General features: G+C 37.2%; 1 protein-coding gene across 24 annotated transcripts in view; it reads right to left on the bottom strand.

The window, feature by feature from the left end:
• The window catches only part of RAD51B (RAD51 paralog B), a 638,238-nt gene that overhangs the window by 603,362 nt on the left and 10,354 nt on the right, over positions 1 to 24,522 (bottom strand). For 22 of the 24 annotated variants that reach the window (XR_011504632.1, XR_011504641.1, XR_011504640.1 and 19 more), the window contains exons 5-6: positions 23,900 to 24,016; positions 6,529 to 6,665 (exon numbers count right to left, since the gene is read on the bottom strand). Coding sequence is in view for 14 of the 24 variants with exons in the window: in XM_070513850.1 (XP_070369951.1) it covers positions 6,529 to 6,665; positions 23,900 to 24,016 (254 nt within the window). In the remaining 10 variants the exon portion in view is untranslated. Of the gene's footprint in view, positions 1 to 6,528; positions 6,666 to 23,899; positions 24,017 to 24,294; positions 24,405 to 24,522 lie in introns of those variants that run through there. The other 2 variants (XM_070513856.1, XM_070513855.1) reach the window with 2 other exon arrangements.

Below are 24,522 nucleotides of genomic sequence, written 5' to 3'. Positions count from 1 at the left end.
GCAACTGAAATTTCACAATGATGTAACCTATTATGAACTCAATAAAAAAATTAAAAAATAAATCAGGAAATTCAGAAAGTCAACTCTGTACATTCAGAATTGGGAATTCACGGTTTAGCATGAGTTCACGTGAAAAGGAGCTAAGAGCTTTAGTTGATTATAGGCTCACCATATGCTACCAGTGTCACACAGTTACTCAAACACTAATGCAAGTCAATCTGCAAAGAATAAAAAATCACAATGACAACTTTATTCTGCGCCGGTCAGACTACTAGAGAACTTCTAGGTTCAGCATTTAAAGATCAACTTCAACTAAGCAGAGCATATTCAGGGGACTAAGATGATGAGGGAATCTGGAAATTATGTCATGCAGAATAATAGAAGGAAAAAAGAATTAGTTTTGGAAGAGAAGACTAAAAGTGTTGGGAACAAGATAGCTCTTTTCAAATAGTGGTTCTCAATGTGGTCTGCACATTAGAATCGCAGGGGGAGGTTTTAAAACTTCAGATGCCAAGTCACATCCAAGACAAGATGAATCCGAATTTTGCTGGTAGGTTCTAGGAACTGGTAGTTAAGCTCCCCAGATGACTCCAATGTGCACCAAATTCAAGAACCACTAATTCAAAGGACAGATAGTAGAAAGATTAGCCTTATTTTGTCATGTTTCATGGAATAGAGCTAGGTTCCAAATTTGGAAGCTTCACAGAGGGTTACTTTGGCTCAACATAAAAAGCATATTTGAACCTGTATCTTCTTATTTTTTTTAATTTTTCATGATATCTATCATATTTTTATTCTTTTTTTCCATCTTTTTTATTCTATGAAAGAATTTGTATAGGACTTTTTTTCTTTATTAAGGTATAATCGGCATATAACATTATACTACTTTCAGGTGTTAGACACAATGATTCAATATTTGTACACATTGTGAAATGATCACCACAATAATTCTAGTTAACACTCGTGACCCTAGTCACAAAATTTTTTTTCTTGTGATGAGAACTTTTAAGATCTACTGTCTCAGCAGCTTTCAAATAAGCAATACAGTATTATTAACCATAGTCACCATGCTGTACATTACATCCCCATGATTTATTCATTTTATAACTGGAAGTTTGTACCTTTTGACCCCCTTCACCCATTCTGCCCACCCTCTGCCCCTGCCTCTAGCAACCACCAATCCGTATGAGCTTGTTTTTCTTGTTTTGTTTTCTTTTGTTTTGTTTAGATTCTACATATAAGTGAGATCATATGGTATTTGTCTTTCTCTGTCTGACCCATTTCACTTAACATAATGCCCTCAAGGTCTATTCATGTTGTTGCAAATGGCAAGATTTTATTCTTTTCTATGGCTGAACAATATTCCATTGTATATATATATATACCACATTTACTTTACCCATTCATCCATCAATGGATACTCAGGTTGTTTGCATATCTTGGCTATTGTAAATAATGCTGTATGAACATGGAGGTGCATACATCTTTTTGAGTTAGTGCTTTCACTTTCTTTGGATAAATACCCAGAAGTAGAATTGCTGGATCTTATGGTAGTTACATTTTTAATTTTATAAAAAACCTCCATACTATCTTCCATAGTGGCTGCACCAATTTACATTCCCACCAAAAATACACAAGGGTTCCCTTTTCTCAACATCCTAACGCTTGTTATTGTCTTTGTGTTAACAGCCATATCTAAGAGGTGATATCTCATTGTGGTTTGATTTGCATTTCCCTGATGATTAGTGATGTTGAGCACCTTTTCATGTACCTACTGGCCTTCTATATGTCTTTGGAAAAAAGGCTGTTCAGATCCTCTGCTCATTTTTTAATTGGATTGTTTTTTTGCTATTGAGCTGTATGAGTTCTTTATATATTTTGGATATTAACCCTTATCAGATATATGACTTGCAAATATCTTCTCCCATTCAGTAGATTGCCTTTTCATTTTGCTGATGATTTCCTTTGCTGTGCAGAAGTTTTTTAGTTTGATTTAGTCCCACTTGTTGATTTCTGCTTTTGTTGCCTTTGCTTTTGGAGTCAGACCCAAAAAACCATCACTAAGATCGATGTCGGGGAGCTTACTACCTATGTTTCCTTCTAGGAGTTTCATGGTTTCAGATCTTCCATTCAAGTCTTTAACCCATTTTGAGTTAATTTTTGTGTACAGTGTAAGATATGAGTCTAGTTTCATTGTTTTGCACGTGGCTGTCCAGTTTTCCCAACACCATTTATTGAAGAGACTGTCATTTCCACATTGTATATTCTTGGCTCCTCTGTCATAAATTAATTGATCATATTTATTTATGTATTATTATCATATTTATTTCTGGGCTCTCTATTCTGATCCATTGATCTGTGTTTCTGTTTTTATGCCAAGACCATACTGTTTTGATTACTATAGCTTTGTAATACATCTAGCAATTTACTGACAGAAATTATTTTCCACTTTTTACCACTTACCCGAAGTTCTCTATATGTAAATCCTTTAATCATCCCTCATATTAATCCTTCAATTCACTTTCTCATTTACTTGCTTGTAAGCACAAAATGAGACAATGCTACATACAGGGACATACAAAGAGTTACAATATAGAGACATACAAAGAGTTACACTATATTCCTTTTTGAGTCTCATATTTTCCTGCTTTACCTCTTCTCTAAGTCTAGAAACTATCCCAGTGGTAGCAGACACTGTTAATTACCTAGCAATATCCATTCCCACTTCTTCCTTGCTATGAGAACTCCAATTTTATTCAGGCAGCAATGTTAACCAGCCCCAGGCAACTCATCGTGCTTGTTACAACTTTTTCCCTCACTTTACCATCCTCCCTTGCATACAGGGGTGGCTCAGTGAGAAATGTGCAGGACGATTCCAGAGGATGAAAAGAAAATCGGCAGAGAGAAGGAGGTAGCTAGTCTGAAAAAATTATACTTTCCTGATAAAAGATACAGCTGGCCCTTTCCCTTCCCATTGCCTTGAGCACAGAATGGATACAATGCCTAAATACACAGCCCTAGGTCTCCCTGTCATCAGTGATCAGCAGAACCACTGCCAGCAACCACCTATTCAAGTCTTCTTGTTACGTGAAAAAAACGAACCTCTTTTTGTTTAAGCCACTGTTCTTTGGGTATTCCGTTACTTGCAGCAGAACGCTTTCCTAACTAATTGACCAACCTTCCCCAATAAATCCAAATAGAAGTCAAGCAGTCCTGTAACAGCACAAATGAAATGTGACCAGGCAGTACAGAGCCAGCTCCATTCTCTGACCCACCATGACAAACTCCAGAAGGCAGCATAAGAATGCCAAGTCTGCAAAACAGCACTGGTACTTTTTATTCCACCTGACTCTATTATCAGACCTCAAAATGCATTCCATATAGCAGCCAGATGACCACACTTTTCCAGCCTTGTGGAGAACAGACTAGAAAAGTAAAAACAATGTAAGTTTCAACCCCTATCCTGAAATGACCTTCATAAGAGCTCCTTGTGAATTATGCAACATAATTCCAACAAAGGGATGAAAATTTTACCTTTTCATTTTCCAACCTGCCTCTAATGCAAGTACTAATATGCACATAGGCAGGAAAAGATAATAAAGGAAAATAAGTAAATATGGAGGATGCAAAAAGTAGATAATTAAGGCTATATGCCAAGACAAAGAAAAGCAAACAAAAATCTCCACAAACTAATTTGGACTAGTTACGTGCTATTGTGTTTATACTGGATTTCACCCAATTCACTGATAGGATTTTTAACCTACTCTGAGCTGTAATATTGATAACAATGGAGTCATGCAACGGTTTATTCCTTAAGAAGACATCCTACACTGAGTTTTGCATGTGGTGCAAGAAAGCAGGAATCTAATTACAGTGAACCGAACTGCTATTATCAGAATAAACTTATCCTTCAATTCTTTAAGCAAATTTCCCATGACCTTTGTAAGAGCTATGTATACATTAGCCAGTTATTACCTAATTGGCTATTTAATACTTACTTGGTTTGTTGGTTGAAGGCCAGTCACTGGCATTTTAAAGACTATCTTTCACTTGGACAACCTGAGTGAACCAATGTCTTCACCAGCTTTAGTATCAAATACATTTCAGTGTTCAGATTTCCAGTCATCTCATTTATGTTTCGGTTTTTGTCTTTTTTTTTTTTTTTACCATTTATTTGTTTAAGATCCAAATACGTTCATCACATTGCAACTGATCAAACATTTTTTTTTCAGCTTAATTGAGATATAATTGACATACAGCATTGTGCGAGTTTCAGATGTACAATGTGAGGAGAGCAATACATCTTTTAAGTCTCTTTAAATCCAAAGGTTCCTCTTCCAACTCTGTTTTTCAATCGTATAATTTATTTGTTAAAGAAACCAGGTTGTTTTTTCTGTCATTTCCCAGCTTGGATTTTCTGATTGCATCCCTCTGGTGTAGTTTAACACGTTCCTCTCTTCTCTGTATATGTTGTAAACCGAAGGCTTGATCTCATTCAGGCTTGATTACTCTTCCATCAGGAAGTGCCACAATGACTGGCTGTCTTCTTGTGATGTTAACAACCTTTATGTTTATGAACTGTTTTTACTCACATTTCTGACAGCAAATGTGTGGGTTTTCCACACCAAGCAATTCTCCAATTCTCTGTGGACACCAACTGGGTGTCCTACAACTTAATTCAATTCTAACACTACCAGGAGTTACCTCAGACCCCACAGGTTAAAGGCTCAGTCCCACAAGACTGCCCCCACTTCAGTCACCAATGGCAAGTCCCAGGCCTCTGATACTTCTGACCAACCAGCTATAAATTGAGAGTTCCCATGGCCCCCTCCTCAGGCTCAATAATTTTCTAGAATGGCTCACAGAACTCAGGAATGCACTTTACTGACTAGTACCAGTTTTTTATACAGGATACAACTCAGGATCAGCCAAATGAAAGAGATGCACAGGGTATGGTATTGAGGGGTAAAGGAGAACACAGAGACCCCATGACCTCTCTGGGTGCACCACCTTCCAGCACTTCTTTGTGTTCACCAACCTGGAAGCTTTCCAAATCCTATCATCTAGAGATTTCTGTGGAGATTCCATTACATAAGCATGACTGATTAAATCATGGGCCATTGGTGATTACCTGGTTTCCTGCCCCTCTCCCTTCTTCAGAGGTTGGGGAAATGGGGGCCCTAAAAGTTCCATAACTATAATCACATGATTGGTTCTTCTGGCAACCAGCCCATATCTGAAGCTATCTAGGGTCCCACCAAGAGTCATGTCGTTAGCATAAACTCAAGTATGATTGAAAGGGAATAATTATGAATAACAAATGATGCTCCTCTCACCTCTATCACTTAGGAAATTCCAAAAGTTTATGAAGCCATTTTGCCAAGAACCAGGATGAAGACAAAATATATATTTATTATATCACAATATTCAAATCCTAGATCCATTAAATGGTTAAGGTTTGTAACTTGGTGATAGTCTATCATTCCTTCTTCATTTATTACTGGAGTATGTCTATAAAAAGATCTATTTGTTACTCATAACAGTTTATATAGAAAAGGAGAACAGATACTTGATTTCCATTTTTTCACTCATTTTCAAAATGAGTTCCTTCTCCAGAATTCTTGAATAGTGATCAATTAGGTGCTTTTCATTTCTTAATAGTATAGACTCATGGATTTAAACATATTTCATGTGTTTTAATCCACCACCATTGCTATTCTTACTGGTGCTCAACCTGTTTCATCTTTGGCCAGTGAGAGCTCTTCAGGTTGACTCGTGAGTCCTTCTGACAGTCCCCTACATAGTCTTTGATAGCTTCCTTGCTATCTGATATGATGTTTCAGACCATCCTAAAAATTTCCTGCTCCAGAGCTAGGATCAGCCATTTCCCCTAGGAACCTCATTCCTTTTAGTAGGAAATGGTATCTGGATTTCACAATCTGAGAGTAACATCTGTCAATTCATTCATTTATCAAACATTTTCTGAGCATGTAATGTGTGTCAGTCACTGGATTTGGCTCTGAAGAAACAAAAATAGAACACAAACTCAAAGACGTGACAAACCAGTGGCATATCATTTCCTACATTTAACATCATACTATTTCAAAGATCAAAGCAAAGTACTTCTCAATCAAAAATTGTTTTGAAATTTGCAGTTTTTCCATTCACTAATATTTTACGTCCAACTAGAAATTACTTATAAAGCAGCTTATCTTTTGTGTTTCTTATTAATTTTGCAACTTCCCCATTTCCTACTTAGATTCCTTTCTCTGTTTCTTGAATTTCTTTCTTCCTGAATCTCTGCAAAACACAGCTTATCCAGGAACCCCACTTAAGCCAATAAGAAAAAGATAGAAACAACAAAAAGAAACTGCTTCCTATGTCAACTTTAAAAGGATAATTCCTTTAAAACAGTATCTAGCATTCTGTGTTCTCAAAAAAAAGGCAAATGTCAACCTATTTGTAAATATTACATGCTGTAAGTTACAAAAATAAAGCAATATAATAGAAAATAAGGAAATCTCCTACCGTTCAGCACTAAATGCTGCCTCTGTGTCAATGTACACAACAGCTCCTTCCAATCCTCCCATGTCAATGGGTAATGTAGCCAAAATGCTCATCATTATACAAAACTGAGTTTTTCCACAACCTGGTGGACCTGTAATCTAAAAAGAAAAAAGATACTTGTATAAACATCACAAGCTATTCAAAGCAAAATCCTTTTAAGAACTTGCCACATACACAGTCCAACTAACCCAAGTTCCTGGAGAGAACATTCTAACACATCCATTGTATATAATGAATTAACTTCTCCCCTATGCATCTGGATTGGTACTGGTTACGTACCATCCTTGAGAGAAATGAAAAAAATAGTCACTCAAATCATCCTCTGTGTTCTGTAGTTCAAATGAAAAACTGTGGCTGAGAAAAGCTGGAGGATTCATTTATACATTCACAACTTGGGAGTTCTATACCTTTTCCTCATAAGACAGTTATAAAAGGATCTTGAAAATATTTAGGATTTATTAATTGGTTTAGCATTTGTTATGAATTGGCCTTTCAGAATAATTTTGTAACAGTCCCATTAAAAGCTACTTTGATCTTTAGAGTAAAGTATTTAGGAATGAAGGGTACTGACGTATACAAGTTACTTTTAAATGGTTCCGTGAAAAAAGTGTGTTGTGTTTGTGTAGAAAGAGAGAAATGCAAAAGTAACAAAATTCAACAATTGTTGAGTGTAGGTGATTCATCCATTGAAATGAATGCTGTGAAATTTTAGTTGTAGGAAAGCTATTTTGAGATTATAAAAGTTGAATTCAAGAGGATATAGACAGAAAAGAACACAAAATTAATCACATATATATTCAAGTCCAGCTGGAAGTAGTTACCAAAAATTCATTTGAAAATGTTAAAAATATCACCCTTAAGTATATGCTATTTGTCACATTGGCTGTGGTATCCAAATTTTAGGAACCCAGACACTATCCCTTTTGTGAAAATAACACTAATGAACAATTTTTCACGATAGGAAGAAAGGAAAAGAAGAGGAGGGAGGGAAGAGAGAAGAAAATCTCCAGTGGAGATGAAAAAAGTCTGAGCTAAGACTGAGATATACTATAGTTGGAGAGAAATGGTCTCAGATACATCATGACTAGGAAGACATAAGGAGGGATGATCCATGAGCCTAAAACATGTAGGCCAGTGCTTCTCAAACTTGAGTGAACATTAGAATCCCCTGGCAAGCCTGTTACCCAGCATTTTCAGTTCAGTAGGTCTGGGATGGGGCCTGGGAATTTATATTTCTAATAAGCTCCCAAGTGATGCTGATGCTGCTCTATTCTTTGAGAACCACTGCTTTAGCACACAGGCAAAGGTAAACTTCATTCACCAAGGCTCAACATTAAAAAACAAAGGCTCAGAGGAGAAGATCCAAGATGGCGCCGTGAGTAGTCCTCTTTGTCTCTCCCCCTTCGAGTCTACAATTATTTGGACACTCATCGCTTAACAAAGGATATCCAGATAGCATCTCAGGACGTCTGAGAGATCCACGTGACTATACACTGGAAGGCGGACGGACTTCCCTCCGGGAGGAGGTGGAGATAGGTGAAAACTCTCCAACCCTGACCAAACAGCCTAGTACCTGCAAGCGGCTTTCTTCCAACGGACGCCCCCAGAAGATCAACACACACCTAGGGCAGGAGCGCGCACACACCAGAGGAGTGACGGTGGAAACGGGTGACCAGAACCCTACCTAAACCCCCCGCAATTACTCCTAAACGCAGAGGGAAACTCTAGAGTTACACACTTGAGCCCGTGGGGAGAGTCTCGCCCCGCCATTGGCAGGGAGATCCCGCCTGGTGTCCACGGCGCCCAGACGGTCCCAGAGAAAATCACAGAGGGCATGGCGGCCCCCTGGCTGCCACTGCCGGCACGGCTGGGCAAGAGATTGCCAGAGATCTTGGAGAGGACTGGGGCTGGGTGAAGCTCCAGAGGCTGCAACAGTAGGCACCAGCAGCCTGAAGCCCCCCCGTAATGGCCCCCACGGCAGAAGAGGGAATCCAAAGGACCACTGTGACTACGAGGAGGGGCCCAGGCCCAGTTAGCAACTGCGGATAGGGTTCCTGATTGGTGCAGTATAAACAGCTGCTCCCCCACCACACCAGCAGAAACAAGTGGAAGGAGCAACTAATCTCTATCTCTATGCAGAGGCACAAATCTACAACATCAAGCAATATGAAAAAATACATTAAATCTCCAGAACAGAAGGAAAACAACAAATACACAGACAACAATCCCAAAGAAAATGAAATATATAACCTAAATGATGATGACTTCAAAACAGCCATCATTAAAATACTCAATGAGTTAAGAGAGAATTCAGATAGACAACTCAACGAGTTCAGGAGCTATGTCACAAAAGAGTTTGATACTATAAAGAAGAACCAAACAGAAATACTGGAAATGAAGAACACAATAGAGGAGATTAAGAAAAATCTAGATGCACTGAACAGTAGGGCCGATAATATGGAGGAAAGAATTAGCAATTTGGAAGATGGGAATATAGAAATGCTGCAGGCAGAGGAGGAGAGAGAAGTAAGACTAAAAAGAAATAAAGAAACCCTCCGAGAATTATCAGACACAATTAGGAGATGCAACGTAAGGATTATAGGTATACCAGAGGGAGAAGAGAAGGAGAAAGGGGCAGAAAGCCTATTCAAAGAAATAATGGCTGAGAACTTCCCAAATCTGGTGAGAGAGATGGATCTTCAGGTGACAGAAGCCAATAGATCTCCAAACTTTATCAATGCAAGAAGACCAACCCCACGGCATATAGTAGTGAAGCTAGCAAAAGTCAACGACAAGGAGAAAATACTAAGGACAGCCAGGCAAAAGAAACTAACCTACAAAGGAACCCCCATCAGGCTATCAGCAGATTTCTCAGCAGAAACTTTACAGGCTAGAAGAGAGTGGAATGATATATTCAAAAATCTGAAGGACAAAAACCTACAGCAGAGAATTCTCTACCCAGCAAAAATATCCTTCAAATACGATGGAGAAATAAAAACTTTCCCAGATAAACAAAAATTAAGGGAGTTCATTGCCACAAAAGCTCCTCTTCAGGAAATCCTCAGGAAAACCCTCATTCCTGAAAAATCAAAAAAAGGCAAGGGGCTACAAAACCAAGAGCAGAGGAGATAAGTAGAAGGACAACAACAGAGAGTAGCAGCTCTTCATCAGAACAGATTAAACCATGGGACGAGAAACAAAGGAAATTGAAGAAAACCAGAAAACAAGACATAAAATGGTAGCTACAACCTCACATCTCAATAATCACTCTAAATGTAAATGGATTGAACTCCCCAATCAAAAGACACAGAGTGGCAGGATGGATCAAAGCACAAGACCCAACAATATGCTGCCTCCAGGAAACACACCTCAGCCCCAAAGACAAACACAGACTCAGAGTGAAGGGATGGAGAACAATACTCCAAGCTAATAATGAACAAAAGAAAGCAGGTGTCGCTATACTAATATCAGACAAGGTAGACTTCAAAGCAAAACAGATAAAGAAAGACACAGAGGGACAATACATAATGATAAAAGGGACTCTCCACCAAGAAGACATAACACTTATAAATATATATGCACCCAACACAGGAGCACCAAAATTTGTAAAGCAACTCTTAACAGAACTAAAAGAAGACATCAACAACAATACAATAATAGTAGGGGACCTCAACACACCATTAACACCAATGGACAGAACATCCAGACAGAAAATCAACAAGGAAATAATAGAATTAAATGAAAAATTAGACCAGATGGACTTAATAGATATATATAGAACACTTCATCCAAAAACAGCAGGTTACACATTCTTCTCAAGTGCACATGGAACATTCTCAAGGATTGACCATATTTTGGGAAACAAAGCAAACATCAATAAATACAAGAGAGCTGAAATAATATCAAGCATCTTTTCTGATCATAATGCTATGAAACTATAAATCCACTACAAGAAAAAAGCAGAGAAAGGTGCAAAAATGTGGAGACTAAACAACATGCTTCTGAACAAACAATGGATTATTGAAGAAATTAAAGAAGAAATCAAATATTATCTGGAGACAAATGAAAATGAGAACACCACATACCAAATCATTTGGGATGCAGCAAAAGCAGTCCTAAGAGGGAAATTCATCGCAATACAGGCTCACCTCACAAAACAAGAAAAAGCTCACATAAGCAACCTCAAACGACACCTAACAGAACTAGAAAAAGAAGAACAAACAAAGCCCAGAGTCAGTAGAAGGAGGGAAATAATAAAAATAAGAGCAGAAATAAACGATATTGAAACAAAAAAGACAGTAGAAAGGATCAATGAAACAAAGAGTTGGTTCTTCGAAAAAATTAACAAAATCGACAAACCTTTAGCTACACTTGCCAAGAAAAGAAGAGAGAAATCTCAAATAAATAAAATTAGGAATGAGAGAGGAGAAATCACAACAGATAGCAATGAAATACAAGGGATCATAAGAGAATACTATGAAAAACTATATGCCAACAAATTGAACAACCTGGAAGAAATGGACAACTTCCTAGACTCCTACGACCTCCCCAAACTGAATCAGGAAGAAATGGAGAATCTGAATAGGCCAATCACAAGTAAGGAAATAGAAACAGTAATCAAAAACCTCCTCAAAAATAAGAGTCCAGGACCAGACGGCTTCTCTGGAGAATTCTACCAAACATTCAAAGAAGACTTAATACCTATTCTTCTCAAACTATTCCAGAAAATTGAGGAAGATGGAGTACTCCCTAACACATTCTATGAAGCCAACATCACTCTGATCCCCAAACCTGACAAGGACAACACAAAGAAGGAGAACTACAGGCCGATATCACTGATGAACATAGGTGCAAAAATCCTCAACAAAATTCTGGGAAACCGAATACAGCAATACATCAAAAAGATTATACACCATGATCAAGTGGGAACTATACCAGGGACACAGGGATGGTTCAACATCCGCAAGTCAATCAACATGATACACTACATCAACAAAATGAAAAACAAAAACCACATGATCATCTCAATAGATGCAGAGAAAGCATTCGATAAGATCCAACACCCATTTATGATAAAAACCCTCAATAAAATGGGTATAGAAGGAAAGTGCCTCAACATAATAAAGGCTATATATGACAGACCCACAGCCAACATCATACTCAATGGACAAAAACTGAAAGCCATCCCTCTGAGGACAGGAACAAGACAAGGGTGCCCACTTTCACCACTCCTATTCAACATAGTACTGGAGGTGTTGGCCAGAGCAATTCGGCAGGAAAAAGAAATAAAAGGAATCCAAATAGGTAATGAAGAAGTAAAACTCTCACTGTTTGCAGACGACATGATCTTATATATAGAAAACCCCAAAGAATCCATAGAAAAACTATTAGAAATAATCAACAACTACAGCAAAGTAGCAGGGTATAAAATCAACATACATAAATCAGTAGCATTTCTATACACTAACAATGAACTAACAGAAAAAGAACTCAAGAACTCAATCCCATTCACAATCGCAACGAAAAGAATAAAATACCTTGGGATAAACTTAACCAAGGAAGTGAAGGATCTATACAATGAAAACTACAAGACTTTCTTGAAAGAAATTGACGACGACATAAAGAGAGGAAAGACATTCCATGCACATGGATTGGAAGAATAAACATAGTTAAAATGTACATACTACCTAAAGCAATCTACAGATTCAATGTTATCCCAATCAGAATCCCAAGAACATTCTTCACAGAAATTGAACAAACAATCCTAAAATTCATATGGGGCAACAAAAGACCCCGAATTGCTAAAGCAATCCTGAGCAAGAAAAACAAAGCTGGCGGAATCACAATCCCCGATTTCAAAACATACTACAAAGCTACAGTGATCAAAACAGCATGGTACTGGTACAAAAACAAGTCCACAGATCAATGGAACAGAATTGAAAGCCCAGAGATAAAACCACACATCTATGGACAGCTAATCTTCGACAAAGGAGCAGAGGGCCTACAATGGAGAAAAGAAAGTCTCTTCAACAAACGGTGCTGGGAAAACTGGACAGCCACATGCAAAAGATTGAAAATTGACCATTCTTTTTCACCACACACCAAAATAAACTCAAAATGGATCAAAGACCTAAAGATCAGGCCTGAAACAATAAGTCTTCTAGAAAAGAATATAGGCAGTACACTCTTTGACATCAGTTTCAAAAGAATCTTTTCGGACACTATAACTCCTCAGTTGAGGGAAACAATAGAAAGAATAAACAAATGGGACTTCATCAGACTAAAGAGCTTCTTCAAGGCAAGGGAAAACAGGATTGAAACAAAAAAACAGCTCACTAATTGGGAAAAAATATTTACAAGCCACTTATCCGACAAAGGGTTAATCTCCATAATATACAAAGAACTCACACGGCTTAACAACAAAAAAACAAACAACCTGATCAAAAAATGGGCAGAGAACATGAACAGACATTTCTCAAAAGAAGATATGAATATGGCCAATAGACACATGAAAAGATGTTCATCATCACTAATCATCAGGGAAATGCAAATCAAAACTACACTAAGATATCACCTTACATCCGTTAGATTGGCAAAAACATCCAAAACCAAGAGCGACAAATGTTGGAGAGGTTGTGGAGAAAAAGGAACCCTCATACACTGTTGGTGGGAATGCAAACTGGTACAGCCACTATGGAAAACAGTATGGAGATGTCTCAAAAAGTTAAAAATAGAAATACCCTATGACCCAGCCGTCCCATTAGTGGGTATCTATCCTAAGAACCTGAAATCAGAAATCCCAAGAGTCTCTTGCACCCCTATGTTCATCGCAGCATTATTGACAATAGCCAAGACGTGGAACCAACCTACATGCCCAGAAACTGATGATTGGATAAAGATATGGTATATATACACAATGGAATACTACTCAGCCATAAAAAAGACAAAATTGGCCCATTCACAGCAACGTGGATGGACCTCGAGGGTATTATGTTAAGTGAAATAAGCCAGTCAGAGAAAGACAAACTCTATACGACTCCACTCATAGGTGGAAGTTAACATATTGACAAGGAGATCTGATCAGTGGTTACCAGGGAAAAGGGGAGGTAGGGGGAGGGCACAAAGGGGAAAGAGGTATACCCAAACATGAATAACAATAATGTACAACTGAAATCTCACAAGGTTGTAATCTATCATAACATTAATAAAAATAAATAAAAAAAAAACAAAGGCTCACAAGTTAGAAACTATGTGCTAATTTATAAGTTCTAAAACAATGATGTAGACTTTAAGGATAAGTAATTGCTGCCACCAATAAGTTTGTCAGATCGTGAGTGATCACTGAAAAGGGTTCTCCAAACTCCCTTAATTACATATTCTGACACACAAACAAAGAAAAATTTAGTATGATTCTCCAATATATGTATATTTATTATATTATACTATTTTACTGATATGTTCTACACAGTATAAAACATGCATAAAATAGGAATCAAGAAAGAAAAAAGATTAGAAGCATTTAAAAATAGTTTCTATCTTATTAGTTGTACAGATCTTTCATTCTCATAATAACTTACCAACACTTCAGTGAAGCAATGACAATAATAAAAAATGAAATTATATTCTTTTTTAAATATTGATTTAAATATTTTGTAATTCCGTGATTGAAATAACAAATGAAATTATATTTTTTTAAATATTGATTTAAATATTTTGTAATTCTGTGATTGAAATGTCAAGTCCTAAGTTCTACTTATTTCAGTATTTAATTGCAATGACTGTATAGTTGAGAAAGAGATAATTGCAAAAATGCAAGGACTGAAATTTTAAAAATATATCATTCATTCTACTTCCTAAATCACTATTTTCATTTTTTAATAACCTTCATCAATTAGCAAAAGTTTTTGTTGAACTCTGGCTAACAAATTTCCATTTTCTCTCATGTCAATCAATTGTTGTTGCAAACTAGTAAAAAGATACTGCATTTTAACATTTTTAACAATTGGTTTCAAAATCAACTGACTCATTTGGAAGATTTTTCAACAGTATAGAAACTATTGTTACAAGTTTTTAAAAGTGTGCAGATAGTAAAGTTTTCATAAGATACACATACCTTTGACAACAAAAATTGCATGATAAAAGTAACATTTCCAAGCAGTGATTTAAAAAAAACTCTCTCTGTATTTTAATCTGTCTTTAAACAGGCAGTTACTTCCTTACTCATTGTAAAAACACAGCTTTCACTTTGAAGAGATGGAGTAAGGTGTCCCATTGTTTGTTGGTTGGTTGGTTGATATGTAGCATATTACATAGTCACTGGTCATACAAAAAGGGTCAGCAAATTCGACATGTCTTTTCATGTAAATAAATGTTTCACCCATCTTTAAATTCAACAACTCTTTGACAATCTTCACTGTGAAATAATCAAAGAAGCTCTTGTGATTCAAATGATTTTCATGATCATGTCTCATCTCATTAGAGAGTACTATGGAGGTTCTCTAATTTACCAGTCAGATTTTCATAAAAACTAACAACGTTGATACCATCCAGAAGCACTCTTCATACATCTGACATCAACTATGTTGCTATAGATTGCTCAAAGATGATGCAACGGAAAAGTTCAGAGAATTTTACAGGGAACATCCATATATCCACCAACTGGACTCAGCAATTACCATTTTTACTATTACGATACTATACTACTCTATTCATCAATCCATCTCTCTACCCATTCATCAATCCATATTAAGATTTTTTAATGCATTTCAAAGCAGGTCAAAAACATCAACACATTTTCCCCTAACAGTTCAGGGAATAAATCATTAACTTGAGTTTAATATGTATGATTATTTTTTAGGTAAATTTTACGTACGATGAAATGCACAAAACTTAAGTGTACCATTTGATGAGTTCCAACAAATGCATACACATAATGCAATCTAAACCCCTATCAAGTCATAATATCACCATTACTCTCAGGAAATTCCCTCATAAACACTGTTTTTTATTCAAGAAGTCATTTATTTTTGAGACTGTGTCTTCCGTGATATATCTTTACTTTCATAGCATACAAGAAAATTTAGTTCTTCATGTATTTCATTACTGAAACAGAATCAACTGATCTGATAATCTGGGCCATGTCAGAAACCTCTGTACTTTAATTATACAGCATCCTTCCACATTGAATAATTTGCTTTAATTCTTGATGCTTCAAATTATCTGCAATGATTTCTATACATGTTCTGAAAGGATCTATTCACAAATGAATCCATTTAAGTTGTTGCCATGTTGTTTCCTATGTTTCATTTCATCCATTTTACTGTAACAGAAAAAATGAGTATGTCTCTCATGTTATTTACTAATAATGTACTACATTTGGTCTTTTGCTATTAACCCAAAAGAGGCTTTTAGTATCTATCATTAATTTTAGTGAAATTTTTCTAGATATTGAACTATGTATCACATGATTTTAAACATCACCGAAAAACTTGGAGAAGTTTGTCTTCCTGTCCTGTGTATGAATATAACTCCATATATCAAACTGTCTTCTTTATAACTTCATAATTTTTGGCCGCCTTCTCAGATGGAACTAGATTGTCATTGATTTTTACATTATTAGTCATAGGAGAATCATCAGCTCTGACTTTTATGTGCACGTGGTTCACTTCTACTCAGCATATTAGCATTATCTTCAACACACAGTTTCTTTTCAGGAAACTTTTTATGCCATTTGTCTGTTTTGAGAGATTTGGTTTAGTTGACTCCATAAACCCACCTAACGAGATACCTGTAGAACCACAACTCATCCCAAGGTGCTGAAAATAAAGGTACAAGCAGGGTGCCTCTGTCAATCTTCTGAACCCTTTTCTCAGTACTATACCTGCCATGTGACAGTCTAACATACAGACCAAGTGACGATGCCAATGTCAATCCATATGTTGAATATTAATTAAGGTTTACTTCATTTTTTAGATTGAAATACCAATAAAAGTTCTCATATTTTCTTCCCACAACCTAATGGACCATCTTATATACTCTGCTTTGGAGACTGCTTGTTTTAAAGAGCCCCAAACACTTTTCATGTACTTATTATCATTATCAAAGACAACACGGATCACATTAATCATCAGAAATCAGTGCAAAGGAAACTTCTGTCAGTAAAAGTTAGAAGTGGATTTTGAAAATGAGACAGGATTACTCTTCAGAGTGCTAACTGATGGAGGAACAGAGGACTGCCTTTCTATACATACTATGTACATGCCAGGTTTTAGATATGTTCTAAGATTTAATGAGCTTAACCCATTAAACACTTTGTGATTTTTAGTGGAAAGGTGAAACAAGCCATCATTTTAATTAAGATGATATATACGAAAATATTCAGTAAAGTATTAAATCCCCTGAAAATGTAAGGTATTATCTTATTATTCCATCTTCAAAGAAAACGTAAAAAAAATCTGAAAAGTTAAACAAGTGCAACTAGCACTTTTCCTACTTCATTATTTTTACATACTGATTCAGTACAGACTTGGGGAAAGCAGAACATTAAGTGAATAACACTGTAAGATTTCTGGGTTTGTTTGGTGGAGTTTTTGTATGTGTTTTGTTTGTTTTTTCACTTTGCATTAGAATTTGGATAACATTTACTTTAAACTATAATAACTAATTTCTAATTCTTTAGCAATCTCAGATCCCCTTCATACATTTTTTCCTATCTTCCCAGCCTCAAAAAAATTTTGTTATATGCAATTTTTATGGGCTGACTGGAGTTAAATTTCATTATTTTTTCAGGTTTACTTAGTGGGTTAAAACATTTCAACATTAATAATTTTTAGCTTCAGATAGTTTAGCTCTGAATTCCAATAGCCAAACCACAAAATTTCAAGTTGTGTTCAGTTCCCAGGTTCAGCTCCAATGGTGGTTAGAAAGACAGAACATGCCAAACCAGAACAGTCTAAGTTATTTGCTTCTTGGAAACTCAAGAGTGAATACAGCATTTACACACAGAAGACACCAGTAGAATACAACCAGCTTCATATAGGTAGAGCCTGAGTTCCACCTCTGCCTGAGACATGTAAAAGAACTGAAAGAAAATAACCAGTAGTGAAGATCACTTGAATACCAACAAGGAAGCAAATATTAATAATTGGCTTGAAGAGGAAAGGGAATTATGCCCAAGAAATGAAAGTCTAACCGTACTAAAGTAAAAACGAAGCCTAGTCATTTTAATCTTAAATGAGATTAAATGGTTGAGATGAACATGAAACCTGGAGCAGCTAGGACCTAAAATCTTACCAAGTTAACTCTCCCCACATTCAAGATGGGGGTGACAGGATGGGGCAATCTGCCAAGCCAATGTTCTGCACAAGGAAAATGAAGGACTGCCTGGCTCTCATCTGAGAAAAGAGAACGTGAAGACTTCAGATCATCTTTTAACGACCTCCCTCACAACCTTGCATCTACTTATCTAAATTTGATCTAATCTGTAAAATACGATTAGGTCTTCAGACTACAGAATCCATCTTAAAAATAACTGACGCTTTAAATCCTAAAGCCAAAACCAAAAGAAAAGCAAACAATCTCAGAAAGGCCAGGTAGCACTGTGCCTTGTAAAAGAAACCTTGATCTTAAATTATTTTACATCAACATGTGGAAGATTTTGTATCTTGGATTCTCTCCACTCTTATTTCATACTAACTACTGCTGCTTTTGAAGTAAACAGAAAGGGAGGCAGAAAGAGAAGGGAGGTAAACAGAGCAGAAAAAAGCAGGAGGACATGAGAATGACAAGTACCCCAAGTTGTACCATTAAAAAAAAATCAAACAGTATCAAGAGAAATAATCACTCATTTAGAAAATCACGTAATACGTGCTATAAGAAAGACTCTACAAAACCTTTATGTAGAAAGAAGTTTATTTCTAAATCAGGGAGTGAGCGAAGCATTGGGAACAATGATCCAATCAATCACATAGGCTAAACTCCTATGTTACGACAGAGGCCTGATTATCTTGCCTTTCAAACCAGTGGGCAGGATAAACAAGTCAGGTCAGCAGACTGTGTTCTCGGAAGGCCAATTAGACATCTCTCCCAAGTTTTCCGACTGCTCTACTGCTGTTGTTGCACACAGAGCAGACCTGAACCTGACTGCACCTGGAAGGAGAGGAGCCCCACCCTGGCCGACCGGCAGATCCACAAGCAAGAAAAACAAATGTGTGCTGCTGTTGTAAGCAGTATAAGCAACCAAAATTGACTAATAAAGCACTCATGTCTTACACATCACTGTTTATGCATTTCTTTTACATGCCTGGCCCTTGCAGGCATTTGAGTTTCCAACCCCTGCCTTATTATCTCCTGTGATCTTGTAGGTCACAGCTAACCCTGCCATGAGAAAGAAAAACAACTGAAATATTTAACTGTTCTGCCAAACTAGGACTCTGGTAGCCTGCCTTTACCTTTTGGGGACAGTAGGATAGTCACTCCCAAAGCAAAACTGCCCCACTCAAGAAGGACACCTAGTCTCCTTAAATCATGAACAAATCATAGAAATGAGTCAGGAAATACAAATAATTTAGAAATGTGCCACATTGTTTCTTATCATTTAGAGCAGAATCTAGGTATAACCATCACTGTTAAACGTCGCAAAGATTTGGCAGTGCTTCAGAAGACAGGGTTACTCTTCCAGAGGTTCTCTTGAACTGAGATATGCAGATGTTACATCTCTTTTTGTTGACATGAGTTTGGACCAGTTCTCTAGTCCCATAATCTCTAGATTACAACATGAAAATATCTTTTTTGATGATCCCTTTAAATACAATCTTAATTTTACCCAGTCACATTAGCAGCTTTATCATGCATTCTCAGCAGGAGCGATACTGACCCCAAGGCTGAAGCTGGGCTTTGATGGGGGAGGGGAGGAATTTCACTCTTTTTATGTATAAAGCACAGATATACCTACAGTACATAAACAGATATACAGAATATCTGTGGTATTAAAACCTCATGGGGGGGCTGACTAGGAAAAAATTGTCTAAAAAGGCTCCTGAGGGGGCAATAATGAAAAAAGGATTGAGAAACTCTGATCTGATCTATATTATCTCATATGAGAAGGCTACCATTACGTGGTTTGCTCTCCATGTAATGTAAACTTTTAAAGTTTAAACTTCAAACATATCTTTACTACCAATATTCAGTTCTAACAGACGCAGGATTCTCTGCTTCTGTATTCCGTAAGGAATTTGATGTTCTCAAGGAATGGGACAAAGCCCTGCAGCTCCCTCCCACTGGTGATTCAGCAGACTTGGTTTCTCTTTGATTTCTCCTCTGTTGCTTCTGCTTTCGGCATGAGTAGCACTTCTCTAGTTCCACTTTTAATCTTGGTGCTGTAACCACTCAGTTACACAGATTCAGTGAAGTTCACATAAATCAAAACGCATGACAAATGGATTAGGGGATTTTGAAGTTAGAGTCAGGAAGAAGCAGCTATAAAAATGACAGCAGAAATGTTTCCAGATTTCTCCTTACTCCCTCAGTCATCTCCAGACCTAGTCTAAGTTTACTCAACCAGTTGCCTTACTGCTCACCTCCACCAGACCTAACTTGTACCTCACATTCAGGACTCTAGGTTTGAACTTCAAGCCAGAAACAAAGATCGTGCAAGGCAATTAGACAACTCCGTTGATATCTGTACTAGTTCTCTTTTGCTATGTAACAAATTACCACAAATTTAGCAGCCTAACACAACACCCATTTATTATCTCACAGTTCTGTAGGTTGGCAGTCCTGCTGGGCTTGACTGGGTTCTCTGCGCAAGGTCTCACAAGGCCAAAATCAAGTGTCGGCTAAGCTGGGCTCCTATCTGGAGGCTGGGGGTTAATATCAACTTCCAGGCTCATTCATGTTGTTGGCAAAATCCACTTCTCTGCAGTTGTGGCTCTGAGCTCCCTGTTTCCTTTCTGTCTGTCATCTGAGGGCTACTCACTGTTCCTAGGGGCCACCTACATTCTTTCTCACACAGCCCCTTCCATCTTCCAAGCAGTAATGGCATCTCGAGTCCTCCTCATGTTTTGAATCTTTCTGGCTTCCCTTCTTCTTTAGCCAGAGAAAGCATACTGCTTTTAAGGGCTCACATGATTATTTTTAATATATATATATTTTTTTAGGAAGATTAGCCCTGAGCTAACATCTGCCACCCACCCTCCTCTTTTTTGCTGAGGAAGACTGGCCCTGAGCTAACATCCATGCCCCATCTTCCTCTAGTTTATATGTGGGATGCCTGTCACAGCATGGCTTGATGAGGGGTGTGTTGGTCCTCACCCGGGATCCAAACCGGCGAACCCCAGGCCACTGAAGTGGAACATGGGAACTTAACTGCTGCACCACTGGACTGGCCTCTATATGATCCCATTTATATGAAATGTTTATAAAAATGCAAATTTATAGAGACAGAAAGTAAATCAGTGGGTACCTAGGGCTGAGCATGGGAGCAGGGATTAACTATAAATGGGTATGAGGGAACTTTTTAGGATGATGGAAATGTTCTAACACTGAATTTTGGTGATGATTTACTATAAATTTACTAATATAATTGAATTATACATTTACAATGGTTGAATTTTATAGTATTTAAATTGTACCTTAATAAAATTATTTTTTTAAATAGCAAAATGATTTATGAAAAGAATGCAAGCTCATTAGTAATCAGAAAAATGAAAATTAAGATCATAAAAATGGAGAAAAATTAATAAGTCTGATAATAGCAAGGCAAGAACATAAGAAACAAGAGGAATTCATGCCCAGCCCACAGGAATGTAAACAGGCACAACCCCTCAGGAAACCATTCGTCCTGATTCTGCAAAGTTACGTATGTGCATACTCTATAACCAGCAAATCACTCCAAAGTAGACACCCTAGATAGGGGCCAGATACTAAATATTTTAGGCTTTGCAGACCCTGAGGTCTCTGTCACAACTAACTGAACTCTGCCTTATATTACGACAACAGCCACAGACAAAATGTAAGCAAATGAGGTTAGCTGTGTTACAACAAAACCTTATTTACAAAAACAGGCAGCAAGCTGCATTTCACTGGGCAGTTTGCCAATCCTTGCCCTAGAGAAATACCTGTACACATGAGCCAGCAGACAGGGACAATCATTTCACAGGATTTGTTGATATTAGCAGCAAACTGGAAACAACCCAAATGTTCACTCACAGGAGAAGGGATGAATAAATTGCAGCATATTTTCAAAATAGAATATGATACAGCAGTGAAAGTGAATTATATTCTTGCTATGCACAACAACATAGATAAATCTTAGAAAACAGTATTAAGTAAAAAAACAATTCATAGAAGAGATAAGATATGATTTAATCACAGATACATGATTTAATAGAACTCAAAAGTAAGCAAAACTAAATAAAATGTTGTATTTTCTATGTATATAGGCAATAAAGGAAAACTATAGGTGCAAATTACTATCAGGAAAAAAAGTAGAGGAATAGCAGAAATTCAGGATGGAGGTTACCTCCCAACAGAAGGCCAAAGATAGGATCAGGGAGGAGCCCACAGTTAGTTTCAATGGTTTTGTTATTGTTCTGGTTCTTATATTGGGTCATAGGCTTATAAGAGCTCATAACTTATACATGCAAAATATACTTAATCTTGTATACTTAAAATATATATCAAAAGTTCGGTGTTTAATAAAAGGTAATCAGAAATACTCCCTGTACTCAGCCAAGAAATCCCAAAAAGACTGAAGAGGCTACCTGTAGCTGAAATTGAAAGCTGAGAACTTGCCACTAATAAGCAGTCAGGGTATTTATATTCCAAGTTAGCCAAGTAAATCATGACAGAACACCTAAATGGCTTGTAACTACTGCTTGGATTCAGAAAGAATTGATAAAAGCTAAATGAAAAGTATTGAAAATTATTCTAAAACTTAAAAAACAAAAAGTACTTGTTGGTTAATCTTCCTTAAGTTCAATTTTTTGCTATTTAAATAGGTTAAGTTTATAACTCTGGATCTCTATTGTTATAAATCTATTTGAGCAAAGTTGAACCAAATAGAGCACAAGAAGATAATGCAAAATAGGATTCTGGCACCATCTGGTGGCAGTACACTGCAACAGCAGGTTCTAATTTTTTTTTTTTTTAAGATTAACTCATTCATTCACTTATCAACTACCTAATAGGCATCTCCTAGACACAGCACACACACATATTTTTAAATCTTTCTTGGAATGCAAGAAGTAAGGTATAGTATCTAAAACAGGTTCCTTATCTTCAAGGAAAAAAATCTACAGTTAAATTTATAACCATCAATGTAAGAATCTACTCTTATTCAGAAGTTTGCTTAAAGTATCTACGCCCCTAGAACTCTCAGGCAAGAAGTCCCTCAGGAGAGTGCTCACAAACACAGTCTACTGAGTCACCACATCAGGACCAGAAGCACACCAACGGAGGTTTCAAGGAAAAGACCTGTGGTGCTTTTAAAATGTCTACCCATTGACACTTCTCTCAAAGGGGAGAGTCTAATTTCCCTTTCCTTGAATGCGGGCTAGATTTAATGACTCGCCTCTAATGAAGGGAATGTGGCCTTCCACAGCTAAATCATCAAAGGCATTGCCCCTTCCATCTTGCCTTCCTGTGGGTCCCTCCCCTGGGGGATGGCAGCCACGTTGTGCTTGAGGAGACTCCAGCAGGCTCTGGAGAGCCTGTCTGGGGAGGAGCTGTGACCTCCTGCCAATAACCAGCACCAGCTTGCCAGCCACGTGAGCGAGCAGCCTTGAAAATGGCCTCCAGTCCCACCAAATCTTCAGATCCTGTGTCCCTTGTCAATATTGCTGAGCCAAGCCACCGCCAAAGAAACAGAAATGAACCTTTACTGCTGTTTTAAGCCACTTAGTTTTGGAGAAATTTGTTATGCAACAACACAGAACTAATACAACAACCTATTTACTCCATAGAACCAAATTTTATCTTCAGCAGGAAGTAAAAATTGCTCACTTCAGTCTAATACTATAATTTGCCCACGTTAATAAAATTTCAAATTTTCCTTCCTAAGTAGTGATCCTTTTTGAATTCCCTCAGATTATTTCATATCATTTCATAATATTCATCACTTTCTAATTTGAAGAAACAACAACCTAAGCAGACTTCAGTCAAAACCTCCAAACAACTGTGCTAGGTACTGAGTGGAGAACCATGCCCTTGAGGAACTTACCATTTAATGCAGATTAATATTCATGAAATAATTTATGCATTTTAACTAAAGTTTTTCCCCTTGCTCTGAAGGTTATAGGTCAATAGAAGAAGGTTTAGGAAGTTTCTCCTTTACCTCTGTGAGGGATCCACAAGCTACGCCACCATGCAGGGCCTCATCCAAAGCAGAAAGGGTTGTAGGCAAGAAGGCTGGCGAGAGAGCAGCAGACCTTTGTGTCTTTATCCCATAAGCCTGAACGAGAAAAAGATTGAGTTCAATCTCTTTACCTATTCAAAAACATAAACCAACTCCAAATCTCAAATTTTGACAGCTAGAACCCCAATCCATCTTCCTTTCCTCTGTTCTTTATTTGTTCAACGAATATTTACCCTGTACCAGGGACTGTGCTACGTTTGGGGGATATGATATAACAGCCCCTGCCGTCACAGTACTTACAGTCAACCAGGAACTATGAAATTAGGACTGGAAACAGGGCAATTACAAAACAATTAATAAGAGGTATTGCATACCTGATCAGTGTACCTGATCTGGATTTTGTGATCCAGGAAGGGTTCATGAAAGATCTGGATGCCTGAGCTAACATCTGAAATAGCTGTTAGACAGGCAAAGGAAATGTGCATGTTCCTGCCAAAGAGACAGAACGTACAAAGAAAGGTCAAGAAGCAAGAAAGAGAGGAAATAGAAACTAACAAAAACTACAAAAAATCATTTTGTCTTTTTTTTTTTTTTTTTGGTGA

Source organism: Equus asinus, chromosome 7 (genome assembly GCF_041296235.1).
Source record: "Equus asinus isolate D_3611 breed Donkey chromosome 7, EquAss-T2T_v2, whole genome shotgun sequence".
Taxonomy (NCBI): Eukaryota; Metazoa; Chordata; class Mammalia; order Perissodactyla; family Equidae; genus Equus; species Equus asinus.
This window is presented reverse-complemented; position numbering and strand designations above follow the sequence as displayed.